The sequence below is a fragment of the Diaporthe batatas genome, assembly GCF_019321695.1.
Source record: "Diaporthe batatas strain CRI 302-4 chromosome Unknown Contig00001, whole genome shotgun sequence".
Taxonomy (NCBI): Eukaryota; Fungi; Ascomycota; class Sordariomycetes; order Diaporthales; family Diaporthaceae; genus Diaporthe; species Diaporthe batatas.
In genome coordinates this window covers 2,989,296-3,006,009 of record NW_025408548.1, presented here as the reverse complement: position 1 = coordinate 3,006,009, position 16,714 = coordinate 2,989,296, and the positions used below count along the sequence as shown (strand labels likewise).

At 41.0% G+C, this 16,714-nt stretch overlaps 4 protein-coding genes across 4 annotated transcripts; 3 read left to right on the top strand and 1 right to left on the bottom strand.

Moving 5' to 3' along the window:
• Window positions 1–1,904: 1,904 nt before the first annotated feature.
• On the top strand, window positions 1,905–4,241 carry KVR01_000316 (uncharacterized protein; the record flags this gene model as incomplete). The annotated part of the gene is made up of 1 exon (XM_044791810.1): window positions 1,905–4,241. One exon carries the CDS (start codon window positions 1,905–1,907, stop codon window positions 4,089–4,091), a length of 2,187 nt encoding a protein of 728 aa, XP_044650265.1. The 3' UTR covers window positions 4,092–4,241.
• Window positions 4,242–5,617: 1,376 nt separating this feature from the next.
• Window positions 5,618–6,052, top strand: KVR01_000673 (uncharacterized protein; the record flags this gene model as incomplete). Its single annotated transcript, XM_044794510.1, has 1 exon — window positions 5,618–6,052. One exon carries the CDS (start codon window positions 5,618–5,620, stop codon window positions 6,050–6,052), a length of 435 nt encoding a protein of 144 aa, XP_044650622.1.
• Window positions 6,053–9,932: 3,880 nt separating this feature from the next.
• Window positions 9,933–11,415, top strand: KVR01_000314 (uncharacterized protein). The gene has a single exon (XM_044791771.1). The coding sequence runs from the start codon at window positions 10,073–10,075 to the stop codon at window positions 11,228–11,230; it is 1,158 nt and encodes a 385-aa protein (XP_044650263.1). The 5' UTR covers window positions 9,933–10,072; the 3' UTR covers window positions 11,231–11,415.
• Window positions 11,416–14,523: 3,108 nt separating this feature from the next.
• Window positions 14,524–15,730, bottom strand: KVR01_000213 (uncharacterized protein; the record flags this gene model as incomplete). The annotated part of the gene is made up of 3 exons (XM_044787887.1): window positions 14,524–15,089; window positions 15,161–15,421; window positions 15,496–15,730. The coding sequence occupies 3 exons, from the start codon at window positions 15,728–15,730 to the stop codon at window positions 14,524–14,526; spliced, it is 1,062 nt and encodes a 353-aa protein (XP_044650162.1).
• Window positions 15,731–16,714: the final 984 nt, after the last annotated feature.

The window sequence follows — 16,714 nt, the reverse complement described above, 5'->3', positions numbered from 1 at the left end:
TAGCAGTATCTTCTTAGAAGTTTGTGACGTTTATCCTGCCGTTTGCGGCTGAAGCCTCCCTGGCAAGGTGAAGACGACTCGTGGCCATACTTTGTTGCCAATTCCGGGCAAGTGGCTTTGTTGACGGCATCGCACCCTCCCAGTGCCGACAATGGGAGATCAGGGATCTAAAAAGTGTGCTGCCTTGACTTCATCTTTTTTTTCCCCTCTGTCCGTTCCTTCTCAGCTTACTGTACGCATCTGGATCAAGCTTCTGGCACCTGTAATTTGTGCTTGGGCTTGAGGATCTCTGCCCCAGGTGTCCTGTGAAATGCGTGAGAGCCATGGCACAACCACAGGCAACCATTCCGGACTATTATCGGCCAGCTGGGGTCACGCTAGAGAGACGCAATGCGCCTACACCCCCTCCTAGTAACGACGATTTAGGACTTTACGGGATCGAGAACGTGAGTGACAATCTTATGCCCGAACAGAAGCCAGGTGAAGCTGCTAGTCATGAGCACAGCACGTGGGGAAGAATTTTCTTGTATAATTTGCCTGCCTTTGTGTGATGGATTATAACGAACTGATCTTCTTAATCCAAGGCTCAAGATGCTTTCCTTTATCGTCCAGCTCGACCACAATTCGATATGACGATCAATCCGCCTCTTCTTTCGAACCTTACACGCGACCGATGCTTCCGAAACTCGGTTTTACATTCTATTTTCAGCATTGACTACTTTCTAAATCTCTTCAACGTGGGAAGTACTGTCTTACGTGGTAGTACTAGTAATACGACTTACAAATGGTTACAAAGGGCCGCCCGAGGCTTCCGCATGGGGGATCCCATGCAAAATATGGAAATGGATGTGCGCCGGACGATGGAATGGATGATGACTCGAGCAGCGAGTATCGACGATCAAACACTTGCAGTATTTGCTCAAGGCGAGTACCAACAGGATGCTGAGGAGTTCTTCTCCTATTTGATGGAACGACTCTGCCATTATGAAATAGAGAACGAAGACCTCCGCGAGTAAGAACATACCCGCAAGTCAAGTATCAACTACAGGAAGAAAACTAATAGTGTCTATGACAGAACCTTCGAGCCTCAGCTGAAGCAGGTGTTCGGAGTGAGATTGGCCTGGAGGATGGTATATGACTGCGCCCACGGCAAGACCCGGCTTCCCCTAAACCTCTTAGGTGTAGCACAGCCCTACGTTTTCCAAACAACTTGTTTTCACAACAATCAGCCGTTGCATGAATGTATTTCCAAGTCGGCATTCGAGGAACCGAATGAGCAAGACTTTCGCGACCGGAAGTGCCCGGTGGATGGTTGCAACGCCGACCCAATTGGAAAATTCGCCAAGTTTAGTTATCTGCCAGAGGTGTTGACCATACCGATCAACCACATAAATTCAGCAGAGGACGGCACCACAAATTTTCAAAACAGGGTTGATATTACTGAAAAACTGGATCTCTCGCGGTTGTGTGACCGGGAAGAAGACAAGGCACACGCCATATACACACTGCAAGCGGCTGTTCTCTACCGGGGCGGAGGCATGGAGAACCCGAACCGACCGCGGACATCAGGGCATTTTATAAGCTACATTCGCCGTGGACAGGAGGCCGATTTCTTGAGGCTCGATGACATCGTTGGCCCTGTGTTTGGAACGCGGCAAGGAAATCGGAGTGGCACCCCGAGATTGGGAGGGGTTGAGGCAATCAGGCAAGAGCTGGGCTTCCAGCCGCGAATGTTGTTCTACGTCAAGGACCGGCCGGCAAAGCCAGACCCGGATCTCGGAAAGCCAGTCCAACAGGAACGCTCGATATCAACCCCCCCAGGTACAGGGGACCCCCCAGGTACAGGGGGACCCCCGACACACGGGGCGCAGGACGAACTGGCAGAGGCCGCGAGACAGCGGGCCATGCAGGTCCGGCGGGAGAGAGAAACGAGGGGGGCTCAAGCGATCAGGACTGCTCAAGAGGCGAGACGGGCCCTAGCGGAATCGTTTCACCACCAGGTGGTTCGCGCGACGTCCAGGCCCACGCGCCACCGCAGAGCCAGAAACCAACAGGGTGTGTCGGCGCGGCGGGGCCAACGGGGCCAACGGGGCTGCACTTGTAGAGGGCAAGATGCCCATGAGTTGAGAGGAGGGGGCCACCACCACGCGCCTCGGAAGGCCGTAGCGGTAGAGGGGGTTGGAGAGGCCGACAAGGGTGAAGAGGCTGACGAAATCGAAGAGACCGAAGGGTCTGAGTCTGAGGCATGGACCGAGGACTCTGCCGACACGTCGGCCTCTGACGAGTTGAGCCCAGTCCACCAACGTGGCGGGAATGGTGGTGACGAGGGCGATGATGATGATGATGATGATGATGATGATGATGATGATGATGATGACTTTGGCGATGGCGAGGCACAGCCAAGCGACGAGGAACTTGCACTGGCTGACAGGGCGGTTGCTTGGCCCCGTTTCCCAGCGCTCAACCCAAGAAACACTCCCGCGGACATACAGAATGCCGGAGCCTGGGGGTGGGAAAGATTTAAAGGAGAGTATAAAAATGTGTTCGGAAAGGACCCCAAGTCACGGGTAGGGGGAACACCAGCAAGAGAAAGTCAAGCATCGCACTGGGCCCTGATACTCCAGAGACACTTCGACACAACACGGGCCCAGGACTGGCAATACTACAAATCGGACCTACTTGGCCAAGCCATCAAAGCACGTAACATGGATGATCCGGGCAGGACAATCGCCGAACGGGCCACTGAACTCGTACTAGAGGATGCACGTATTCGTAGAACAGAAGTGAGGCAGTGGATAAGAATCAGCCGACAAGTACGACAAGTACAGCGACAACGGGACGCAGAGAACAGCGACGCCATGCAGGGAGTGCAGCAAGATGCGCCACCGCCACGGGACCCGCAGAACCCCGAGGAAGAAGCAGACGCGGCGCTGGTGGAGGGGATCGCGCGCCTCGAGGCCCTCATCACGCAGCTCCAGGCAAGGTCCTGCCCCTGTCCCCTCAACGGCCAGTCGCCACTGCCGGCCGAGGGCGTGCGCAACGGGCCCGGGCTGCCGTACCGGGCACTGCTCGTCACCGTGAGCCACCCGGCTGCGGGCGGGGGCGGCGCGGCCGTGAGGCTGGAGCCGTGGGTGATGCCGCTGGCGCCCGAGATTGCCAGTGGAGACGGCCCGGCCCTGAGCTTCTACCACAGGGTCTATGTGTCGCCCCCGGCCGAGGGCTCGCAGCGGCGCACCGTCCGCGTCGAGATCAGCGGGCCGGTGGGCCCAGACGAAGCCCCCGAGGCGCTCGCGGCCAGCGACACCATCCCCGAGTTCATGAACTGGGTCGAGTTTGAGGTTGGTTTCCCACTCGCCGCCCCCAGCATCGTCGTCGACACGGCTGTGGACGACATGCCAACCGTGCCTCTCACAAGGGCCCGACCCGATCCTCAGGCCCCAGGAAGCAACCGTCAAGACCCTGCACCACCTCCTCCTGGGCCTGGCGGTGGCGGTGGCGGTGGCGGTGGAGGTGGGGGTGGTGGTGGCGGTGGTGGTGGTGGTAACAATGGCAACGATGGTGGTGGTGATGATGGAGGAGGAGGAGGTGGGGGAGGCGGTGGGGGAGGTGGTAGAAATCAACGCACAGGCCAACCCACAACCCAACCCACGAACCAACCCACAACCCAACCCTCAGGACAACCCACAACCCAACCCACAGGACAACCCACAAACCAACCCACAACCCAACCCACCCGCAGGCCGGATCTGAACCCCAACCTGCTCAATCTTCGGCAGAGCTGGGAGGAATATCAGGGCCTTTTGCCCCAGGGGGGGAAGCGCAGGGCTGGGGATGACGACCTGCGCCAGCAGGGAAACAAGATTCGGAAAGTCGAGGATGGTGGCTTGCGGAGGCCTGGGGCGAGCTCCCCCGCCTACGAGCTCGGCACCACCACCCCAGAAGACGCCGGCACGCCCACGCCCACGCCCGCTCCCACTGAACGTGTCCTTGCCGCCATTTCCGCCCCACAAAGGGGCCACCTTGAACGGCTGCAGACGGCCCTCGATAACTTGGTCGCCGACGCTCGATCAGGACAGCTCACGGAATTCTAGGTATTGGCTCCTGGGAGGGTGGGGGGAAACAAAGTTACAGGTGCGAAGTACACAACCAAGTCACAATCATTTGCCACTCGAGTTCCTTTAGTTGTAGCCTTAATCATCAAGAAATTCCAATGTGCCAGTACACTTGGCACTTATCCGTAATGCAAGCCCCATGCCGTGAAACGGGCCGACATTGCTGGCTGGATTCAGACCTCAAGGCTGCCATCATCCTACCCAGGGACTCCCCAGTACAAACCTCAATCAAGGCACGTTATTATTCAGGGAGATGCAATCCGGGTCATCTCGTGGCAGCTTGTTCAGACTCAGGTATAACAGCCTGGAATGGGGGATCGTTGAACCTCTACCTCATGTGACTTCTAAGGACTCTGCTTGAATTTCAATTTCCATAACAACCTCGCCGGAATTCTACAGTTGGCAGCCATTAATAATATCTCTAAGAAGCCCCTCTAGTATTAACTAAATTTAACACTCCTTTTTAACTACTAATAATATTATAACTGACTAGGTTTTACGCAAGCGTCCCACGTTACGGCACAAGCACTCCCCGGTCGAAAAGGCGGGTGATAAACTACGACAGACCGCTTCGACCAGCTACTACTTACCGGCCGAGCACTGTTGAGAGCGCCCAGATGATTGCGCATCGCCACGGCTAGCAAATTGTTCGCCGAAGGCGAACATGGGCCTTGTCACCCATCGGTTGCCGACCAAGCCTAGCAAACAGACCACATGTGCAGCTGGTCAGAGCCACGATGTTGTTCATTGCCTGGTTTCGCTTCTATTACGTATACGTCAGAGGACATACATGGCGCCTCCATACGGTAGTAAGCGCTCAAGACCCAGCGCTTAAAAAAGACACGGTGTTGATAACTATAGTTATAATACGATAGGTGCTTATAGCCTCAGCCTTGCGGCGCACAGACAAGGCCAAGGGGCACCATATGTTCTTCATTAATCAGTTGGCATTTCATAGCACCCAAGTTGCGCGAGCCCGTGACAACAGGCGCAAACCTACCTAGGTGCCTACTAACTGCGGCCTAATTGCTCGTGGTCCCAGGTGATTTAGATGCTAACATTGAATCCGCCTCCCATTGATTCAATCACGAACGCTCCAGCACCTCGTCAGGACCAAAAGTACGGCGCTAATCACCAATACAAGTGTCAGTTCCAGATGGCCCAGCACTTTTGACATTTGCACAGATATCACTAGTGAGAGACGCTTCTGACGGGGCCACAGACCGTCACCGCAAGTGGCCTGAAACTTCGCAGTCTGGCTTTTAGTCACATGAGGAACAGCAAAATAGTCTCGAAGAATCTCTATACATAGTCAGCCCCTTCTCAAAGGATCTTCGAAGTGTGAAAACCGAACTTGGTTGTGTTCCTAATTTTTTGCGCTGCTCGCCATCTACAATTCTTCCTTTCCCCAAGCTGCAACCCTCCCATCCACCATGCACCTCCTCACTCTCGCAGCTTCTATGCTTGCTCTTTTGAGCCCCATAGTCGCGAACCCCATCAATCCAATGACGCCCGATGGTGTCGATCTACCCACTCTCAACCACACCCAGGCGCTGGTGGCAGAATCGCTTCTGTCCACGCGGTCACCAAGGGCAACTTGCGATATGGGCACAACACTTGTTCGATATCAGTATCAAATCTTCATTTACGATGTCCCTCCTGAATCGATAGATGGAATATGCGGCGGCCTTTGGGCCGGGTTGAAGAGGCACTGGCTTTGTACCGTCTCCTCGCCACACACCTGCGGAAACCTCCGTGATGGAGACGGGAAGACTCTTGTTTGGAACTTCCACGTTGCCCCCTATCTTTGCAACAAAGGAATGGTCCAGTCAGCATTCTGGGAGGCCACCAAGAACAAGTTCGGCGCCATCAACGAATGCAATATGAGAAGGAGGATTGATGGCCTAGCGGCGCCTCTCGAGCTGGAAGGCACGCAATAATTACATCGTTTTTAAGCCTTAGTTAATACGTAATAGTTATACGGTACATAATGGTTATTTAATTTTAGGTGTAGAGGTTATGTGATGAAATTTTGGTTGGTATAGCGGTATATGTTTATAAGGTAGTTATAAAGAGGTAGTAAGGAAGAGGTAGTAAGGAAGAGGTAATAAGGAAGAAGTAATAAGGAAGAGGTAATAAGGAAGAGGTAATAAGGAAGAGGTAATAAGGAAGAGGTAACTACATATATTAATTTATATATTTTTAATATATATATTTATTTTTAATTTTTAAAAAAGAAATTTAATAATAATTAAAAGAAAATATTTTATTTATTAAAGTTTTTTATAAATATTTATATATTTTTTTTAATATTAAAATATTTATATATTAATAAATATTATATAATAATTATATTAATTTAAATTATATTAAAGTTTTATAATTTAATAAATTTATATTTTATAATTTAAAGTTAATATTATATTTATAAATAATTTTAAAATATATATTATTTTATATTTTATAAAATAATAATATTAATTATAATAATAAATCTAATAAATCTTTAAGAAAAGTTATTTTAAATAATTATAGAAATATTAAAAATAATTATAAAGAAATAAATATATTAATAGAATTATATTATTTTAAAAGTTAAATATAATTAATTTAAAAGGTAATAAGTTTTATTAATAAAATATAAAAGAATTATTTATTATAATATTAATTTAAAAATATATATAAATATATTAAAGAATTTATTAATTAAAAGTAAATAAAAGTTTAATATTTAATAAAGTTAATTTATAAAATTTAAAGTATTATTAAAATATAAAAGAAACTTAATAATAAAATAAATAAAAGAATTTAAAGTTTTAATAAAATTTTATTTATATAAAATATAATAAATATTTATAAAAATCAATTTTAAATAATAATATTAAATTAAATATTAAATATTTAAAAGTTATTAAAATATTATATAAAAGTTAATTTCTTTAAAAGGTTTTTAATTTTAATTAATTAATTAATTAAAATTAATTATATTAAATAAATTATATAAATTAAATAAAATTTAATAACTTTAATATAATTATTTTTAAATTATTTATTAATAATATAATAAATTATTTTATTAATTTAATTATTTATAATTATTTATATAATTATTAATTAATATTAATTAAAAGTTAATTAAAAGTTTATATAAATAAATATTTCTTTTATTAATTAAATTTAATAAAAATTATTATAATTATTATAATTATTATAATTATTATAATTATTATAATTATTATAATATAAATAAAAATAATTATAATTATAATTAATTTGAAATATATAATAATAAAAATATATATTTATTTAATTATACTAACTTATTAAATACTTTTATTAATATTATTATTTAAATTATATATTATTTATTTTATTATAATATTTTATAAATCATTTTAATATATAAATTAATAATTATAAAGTTTTTTTATAAATATATTTATAATTTTAATTATATTATATTTATTATAAAAAAAGAAATAAAGATAAGGTAATTATTTTTAATATATTAATTTAAATTAAAATAGCGCTACCTTTTATATAAAGGGAAAGGTTTAAAAGGATTATAAGGGGAAGGTTTAAATCTTAAAGGGTGTAGGTAAATAGACTACACTAAATAACTAAATAGTAAGTAGTTAATAGAGCCCCTAATTACCTATATATATATACTTATAATATTTCTTTTTATATTATATAATTATTTATTTCTTCTTTAATAATTTAAAATTTATATATGAAGTCTTTAATAGTTTTATATATATTTTTATTCTTTTATAAAAAAACTTTAAATTCTTTTTTTTTATTTTTATTATACTTTTTATATTATTAAAAATTAATAATTATTAATAATAAAAATATAAATTTAAAAGAATAAATTTATTATATTTTTCTTTTATATTTTTATAAATTATTTTTAAAATATTTTTAAAAGTTTTAATACTTTATTATAAAAGTTTTAAAGATAATATATTATAAATTATTTCTTTATTTTAAATTCTTTTAAAGTTAATTATATATTTAAATAAAGACTATAATATTTATTTAATAAAAGTTTTATTAATATATATATATATATATATATTTAAAAATAATCTTTAATTATATTTATTTTAATATAATTTATTTATATAATAATTATTTTTAAATTTAATTTTATTATATAACTCTTTTATAATAATTAAATTATAAATTATTTTTATTTATAATTTTAATTAATATTATTATTAAAATAATATTTTTAACTTTATTTATATATTATAAAGTTAAAATTATTAATATTTACTATATTATAACTATTATTATTAATATTATATTTTTAAACTATTTAATTTTAAATATTTATTATTATATAAAGGTATTATATATATTTTTAATATATATAAAATAGAAATAAAATTATATAAATATATTTATAAATAAATTATTTAATATTATATTAATTATTATTAAAACTTAAATATTTATTATTATATTAAATATTTAAAATAATATTTCTATTATATAAATTTAATTTATAAATAAAATTTATAATTATAAATTTTATAATTTTAAAATAAAAGAATTAAATAAAATTCTTTTAAAGAATTTAAATTAATTAAATAATATTTATTTTATTTTAATTAATAGTTTAAAATTCTTTAAATCTTTTAAATCTTTTATTATATATTATTAATTTCTTTTATTAAAAATATTAATATATTAATTTAAAATATATATACTCTTTTATTTTAATATAATATTAATATTTATATATTTTAAAAGAAATATTTATTAATTAATAATATATTAATTTAAATTATTATATATTAAATAAATAAATAAATAAATAAATAAATAAATAAATAAATAAATAAATAAATAAATAAATAAATAAATAAATAAATAAATAAATAAATAAATAAATAAATAAATAAATAAATAAATAAATAAATAAATAAATAAATAAATAAATAAATAAATAAATAAATAAATAAATAAATAAATAAATAAATAAATAAATAAATAAATAAATAAATAAATAAATAAATAAATAAATAAATAAATAAAAAGTACTTTTAAACTTTTATTATATTAAATATAATTCTAAAATTAATTAATTTATTAATATTATTATTTTAAATATTATAATAATTATTTAATTATTAATAAATCTAATAGTTTATATATATATATATATTAACTATTATTAATTAATATTAATTATAATTAAATTTATAATATTTTAAAATATTAAATATCTAATAATATATTAAATATTTAATAAACTTTTTAATATTTTAACCTTTATATTATTACTATTATTATTATAAATTAACTATAATATAGTATAGAATTTAATAAAACCTAATATAACTTTATTACTTAAACTTTTCTATATTAATAACCTTTTCAAGAAAGCTTTATACTTATAAGATAATAATTAAGAATTTCCTGTATGTAATTATAACCTAAGGCCGGGACTGTAGCAGTATTATTAGTTAGGCTTTGGAGATGTCAATTAGCTTTTAATCGGGTGGTGTATATTATAGTTTACCGGACTCGCCGGAGTAATCTTCAATTTTAGAAATCTAGCCCTTGTTCCGGCGCATTGGTACCACATCAACAGCCTCAACAGACCATTTTCCGCTCGCGCCAAGAAAATCTCGACTCGGACTCAAAGTGGACCCAGGACTAATCATTTCATGCGAGAAGGGGTTCCCTAGAATTGAACCCTCCGTGATGTGTACGACAGCACTGCGATCGTCTGCAATGGCCGGCCTGTTCTTCTGGTAGCACATTTCTTGCCTCGGAGACAATCGGCAACCAGGGTCAATAAGCAGCCACGATGCTACCTAGGTACGTTGGAGAACATATGCCGGCGGCCCGCCTATTGGCTGTCTGGTTTACATATGTATAAAAGAGCAGTACGCCCGAACCCCATTGCAATCGCCTCTTAGTCCCTTCTGTCCTCGGCACTCATTATGAAGTCACATATTATACTCGCTCCGCTTCTTCATTGGGGCGCCCTCGCCTCGGGGCATCTGGCGTCAGACCTGTCCGGCAGTCTCCTCGTCGACGTCGCCCCAGACAACGTCCGGCCCTACGTCCTCCCCAGATTCAAGGGTCGCGCCATCAAGCTCACCCGGTCAGACATCATCCGCTTCGCCATCACATCCAACTCCACCGATGGCGCCTTCTCCATGGTCCAGCACAACGGCAAGACTTCCGGCTGGACCGTCGCCCGGCCGCATACCCACCAGCAGGTCCACGAGCACTTCTACTGCCAGCGGGGCCGCACCGAGCTGTGGGCGCAGAAGAACGCCACCGGCGCCAGCCACGAGGCGCGCGTTGCTACCGCCGGCGACTACGGCAGCGTCCCGCCGGGGACCATCCACACGTTTCAGCTGGTCGACCCGGACAGCCAGCTGAACCATATCTTCCACCCCGGCGGGTTCGAGCACCTATTCGACGTGTTCAGTATTGGGGACTACGAATCTGTTGTTGGCTCCCCGTACGTACCGCTGGCCGACGATCCGGAGCCGTTCAGCCCGCTCACGCCCGAAGTCGACGCCCAGCTCCGCAAGCTGGACCTCATCGCTGCACCCGCGGAGGACTACAAGCCCAGGCGAGACATGGTCAACGGGACAGCCGGGGATGCCGGACTGCCTTGGCATAATGGGTTAAACACGCTTCCCGAAGATCCAACGGAGCCGTATTTTGTTGCCCACAATTACGGTCCAGCTTATCTCAACACGGAGATTGGATATAAAGTTGTCCAGCCACTCGTAACCCCCGCGCAGACAGCTGGCAACTTCACCATGGGCACAATTATCCTTTCTCCAAGGCTCGAGAATGAAACAGCAACAACAGTCACGCTGCCCCATCACTTTGCCCTAGAGCTCCAGGAGGGCCAGCTGGTCCTATTGGTTGATGGTTTCGACACGGTGAGCCTACTCCAGGGAGATGTGGCCTTCGTTCCTGCCGAGACATCCTTCTCCTTTCATGCTACAGTCCCTTTTACAAAGTTTCTATACATGAATGGTGGGGCAGAAGGCCTGGATCGGATACTACTGGACAAAAGCATTCCTTGGGGATTCCCGGCTTACCCGCCCTATGCTGGCTTTCAAAATGGCACCTAGACAACATCGAGGCTTCATGTGTAATCTCTACAGGTCGCAAAGACAACTTGCACGGCACATAGGGCCCCAATTAGAAAAGTTCGGCACTACAAAAGTATTATAGGGAACAGAGCAGTATCGGGGATCGCACCATTTATTCAACTACAACATTGGACAGAATTGTAGGTTTGCAGCGGAATGTTTTTCCGGAATGGCGGACTTGCATGATCCCAGGACGATTGGGCCCATGCATAATGTAATTAGGATTGTATGAGTCGTGACCAGTCTGCAACGTTGGATGTAGCCTTTGCTCAGGCACAAGAATGACGAAACAACTGCGATCCCCTCACAAAACTCTATTTTTACTTTTTCAAAAAAAAAAAACATAATAATTATACTAAACTAAGACAAAGTTTAGGTTTTATAATAGTATTATAAATAATATTACTTAACTATAATAGAACTTTAGCTAGGAAGTTAAATAGTTTTAATTCTACTTTATAAATATTTAAAAATATATATAATACTTTTAAATAATATTAAACACTTAAATCCTAATGCTTAAAAACACGTAATATTAATAATAGTAATAGAAATATAATAAGTACTTATAACTTTAATCTAATAATATATAAATAAAGTTAAGAGGCACTATTTTAATAATAATATTAATTAAAACACTGTAAAAGGAGTTATAAAGAGTACTTTAAAGTAAAGGACTTCTATATTTATTAATAATATAGTAGTAGAATGGTAGGTAGCCTATGCCCTTGATAACCCCCTTTTGCAGCCATTCCTTATCGGAAAATTAATTAGATTCATGCATCCACCCCGCTCCAGAACCGAAACACCTATACTATATGTTAGTAGGTACTAGAGATAGTCACTAGGGCTATTATTTATATTAGAAACCCTTTATTTATAAGATTAACTTTAGGTATATTTAAAGAGGAGAGAATATTAACTTTTAAGTAGTTAAATAGCTTTTTAATAACTTTTTAATAATAATAAACTTATAGAGAAGAAATAGACTTATAATAAAGAAATAAACTTATAATAAAGAAATAGATTTATAGAAGGATTTGTAAAAGGGAGAAGGGTTGCGGACTTTAGAGGTACCTTCCCCTATATAAAAAAAGGAGGAGTACTTCCCCTTCCCCTTCCCCTTCCTTCCTTCCTTCCTTCCTTCCTTCCTTCCTTCCTTCCTTCCTTCCTTCCTTTAACTCTAATACTAACTCCTCTACCTTCTTTCTTTAAGTTAATTAATTAAAATCCTATATTTAGAGATTTAAAAGTAAAGCTATTAAAAGTAAAGTTATTAGAAGTAGGGCTATTAGAAATAGATTAATAGAAGTTAGGAACTTAAAAAAAACTTAATAGAAAGGGAAAGAAAGAGAATCTCTCTTAATTAATTAATATACCTAAGTAGGAGACTAACTATAAGGGAATAAAGAGAGAGTTACTTAAAAGGAAGGAGCCTCCTTAATAAATCTATTTCTACTCTTATAACCCCTTTTTTTTTATAACTATTTTAAGCCTTTAGAATAACCTTAAAATTTAAAGAGGATTATTTAAGTTTAATAATATATACTATTATAATTATTAGATTAAGATAAATATTATAATAATAATCTTAAAGGAAGAGAAGTAGTATAGTAGTTAAGAGGTAATAAGAGATATATAGGTAGTTATAGTGACTATCTCTAGTACCCACTAACGTATGGTATGGACTGGACTTGACCTGATTTTCTCCAGTCTGCTGATAGTGATTTCCCGGCCTGGCCGTCTCAAGCTTGACATTCCCTCGCCTTTCTTTGAGTGCAGTAAGCAAAGCCAGGAAAGCTTTCGTCACAGCTATCTATCGGAAGACAATCCAGGGCTGCTCTACGCACCTGGACACAAATGTTCTCACACTCATGAGCACGGATGTTGAGCCAATCACGGAGGGCGGGCTCGATCCACTTCACGACGTATGGGCAAATACGTCTAAGGTTATTGCCGCATTCATTGCATCAATCTTGATAGTGTAGCGTGTCGTGAGCACGTCATTCGTCGCAAATTTAACTCGTCCTATATCAAAGGGGACACGAAGTACCGATCGATGCAATGGTCAGGCTAATGATTGCCGTGATCGCGGACATGAAGGCCCTAAAGCTCTCTGGTCCTCTCAGACTCGACCGCAGAAATTCATTGAAAGTGCAGAGAGGATGAGCAGCGACTTGGAAGCCATACAGGACTCTTATGGTCTTTTCCGTCACACGTAGACCTCTGCATGCACCAATCGCCATTTTCTCTTGGCGGGGCGTCAACTAAACATGGCGGGAGTGTTGTCCAGCCTGTAGTACGTGGCTCTGATCACAAGCCCCTTGATTTAATTATTCTAGAAGGCGGGTGGTGTTTATGGCTTTGTCCGCATGTCTCTCTAAAATTCAGAATCTTCTGCATACAGGGATGAGGTCGTAATACTCCATATTTTAAGGTTCCACTGCTAAGACAGAAGATGAAAGAAGCCTGGCCATCTCGCATGAGGATGCCAACCTTGGTGTGGCCCTGGATCAAAGGCAGTAGAATGAACGGAACCTGAAAATTGCAGAGTCTAGCCTGACCGTTATCATGGGACCAGGGACCGCAGGAAAGGCAACCTTATCATAAGCAAGGTGTTACTGGGAGAAATACCTTTCGCAGAGGGATCGATTGCATCCCACCCGGGATTGCCTCGCATTGAGTGTTGCGATCAAACTCCTCCCCTCGTCAACGCGTCGATAAGACGGTCCACTATTGTCGGCCTCGAGCCTTTTGATAGCAAGATATACGATGAAGTTTTGGAGTTTCATACTGAAGGAAGACCTTTCGTCACATGTGCACCCCCACAGGCGGATGACACCCAGCTCGGAAACAATGACATTAGCCCCATGGCCATACCGAAAAGGCTTGATGACACAGTTGTGACTGTCTCGCATAGTCTCGAGTCCGTCGCGGCGTTTGACAGCATAATTTTCATGGGAAATCATCGGGAGGGTATTCTGGACTCCTTGTCACGGGACCGGGCAAATGTGGCCAACTCATAGCAGCCGCTGTAAATTTTGTCCTGTGAGAAATATCAAGGAGACAAGTTTAGTACAATAGACCAAATACGGGGTTCTTTTTTTTGAAACTACCTAGGTACTTGTGTATGTATAGAACGTGAAGATGGTGTTTCTCATTGTCAATCTCACCACAATGACAAACAGAAATTGAATTCGAGAACGGAATCAGTTCAGACCAAGCTTCTACCCCATCGCGCTCGTATGCTCACATTCACCAACGCGGGGAATCTAGGCGCTGGGGGGAGGGCCACCGGGACCACCACCGCCGCCGTTGTTGTTCTGCACACCACCACTCTCGTAATAGGTAGCAGCCGCGTTGATGTTTCTGGACAGGGTTGGGTCGATACCAAAGGCCAGCCAACCGAGCAGGCCATCCTCGACGGAGTCGCCGAGCAGGACGTACTCGACGAAGGGGTCGCTGGTGGCGGCCTCCTGCTTGAGGATACCGTCGTTCGCGTTGAGCGTCAGCCTCTGCGTGTTGGTGGCGTAGACGGGGGTGGCCTCGACCTCGTAAATGAGGTCCTGGTCGAAGAAGGCCTGGCCGACGTGCGAGGCGGTCGTGTCGAGGAGGGTACCGTTCTCGCGCGCCGTGGCGTTTAGGTGCACCATCACGTGGATGTGGGTCGTGCGGCCGGTGTAGTGGCCCGGGAACAGCGTGTCGAAGCTGGCCACGCCGTCGGCGTCGGTGGACTGGATCCCACGGGCGAATGTCTCGTCCAGGTTGGTAAGATCGCTGGCCGAGTTGCCGTTGCTGCTGGCGGACACGCCAGAGTAGACGCCTGTGGAATTGCAAGCTGCACGAGACGATGTGTTAGCGCCGGTTATGTCTACTGTTTCGCGAGGCTGCAATATCGTGTAAACTCACCCCAAATCTCAGTGAAGGTATTCGCGACAGGCTCGCAAGTGTTGACATCAAGAACCTGGAGCTCGAGGTGCAGATCCACGCCGGCCTGTCCATCGGTGACATTCTCCCGGATGTACTCCCCGGCGACGTAGTATGGGCCTTCGGTGACCTCTGGGCTGAGCACGCAAGAGGCGTTGCTAGCGAACAGGGTCTCCTCTGGGGTTGCGAGGGTGTAGTCCTCGGGAGACAGGTGAGAGGTGTTCAGGGCAGACAGGTCACGGACTACAATGAAATCATTTAGCTTGTGATGTTACAACAGTCAATGTAATGTGCCACGGCAGCGCAGCATCACTTACCACCCTTCATTGAGCCCTTCTTCTCGAGGATGGCAGCAGCGCGGTCTGCGCGACGCTTCACGTTGCGAGCCTCGAGGCCGTTCCTCCTGATCTTCTCAGCGCAGTGGCTAAGATCCTTCTTGGTGTGTTCGAGGAGGGTGCGGCGCATAGCCTGCTCTCTCTTGATGTCGTGGTTGTGATGGGCAGCGGCCATGGTCGCCGCCATGGCGCTGACAACAGCGGAGGAGAAACGCATGGTGACTGAAGCTATTTGGCTCGCGGGGTATAGTAGAGACTGCAAAGGATTTTAGAGAACGAATGGGACTTTGCCTCTGTCGAGTGAGGATGAAGAACTCGGGCCAAAGAAATCTCATGCGGTTTTCTCTGTGAGGTTTATATATTCACAACAGCTCTTCAACTCCCTGCGTATCTCGTCATGGCCGTCGTTCGCCTCCTGCCAAGACATCACTCGTGCGGCCTGGCCAGTTGACGACACTTGGGAGCCCGGAGGCGGAATTACACGCCCAATGGCTCAAATCAGTAAGACCTTTCCTCACGAGGCAGGTGATTTACACGACGCGATCTAGGCCAGCGCTTCATTGCCATGTTCTCAGGGCTGCCGCTCACTATACTCAATATAATTAGTATAGTATAGTATATATAAATAAGCCCATTATACCCTATTATACTAAGGGTATTTTAAAATTCATTATATTATATTAAAGAGTTTAATATATATAATATAGTGGGTTTTAATATAAAATTATTAGATTTTTAGGGTTTTAAATAATTATAGTTAGGTTTATAAAAGTTAGTTATAAACCCTATTTTACGCCTTATAAGGTGCATATTTAAACTATTAATGCGCTTTATAAGGTATATATTTATATATATATAAGTATTATATACTTTAATAGAATTTGCTGGCTATTATATAAAAGGCTTTAAATAAACTTTAAGGTATAAATATAGCTTTAAGGCATTAAAAGCTTTAAAGCGTTAAAAGCTTTAAGGTGTTATTTGGGCAATTTATTAAAGTTTATATTTAAAAAAATATAGGGCTAATTAAAATACGCGCCTTTTTAGGCGCAAATATAAACTATTTTAAACTAAAATAAAATTATAGCTTATAGCCTATTATTTTTAAATTTTATTTATAAAACTAATATTATATTATATTATATTATAACCTTTATAAATATTAAAAACCTTTTTATTTGGGGCTTTTATTATTATATTT

Coding starts and splice junctions, on each gene's coding strand:
- KVR01_000314 (XM_044791771.1), top strand. CDS start 10,073: ATGAAGTCACATATTATACTCGCTCCGCTTCTTCATTGGGGCGCCCTC.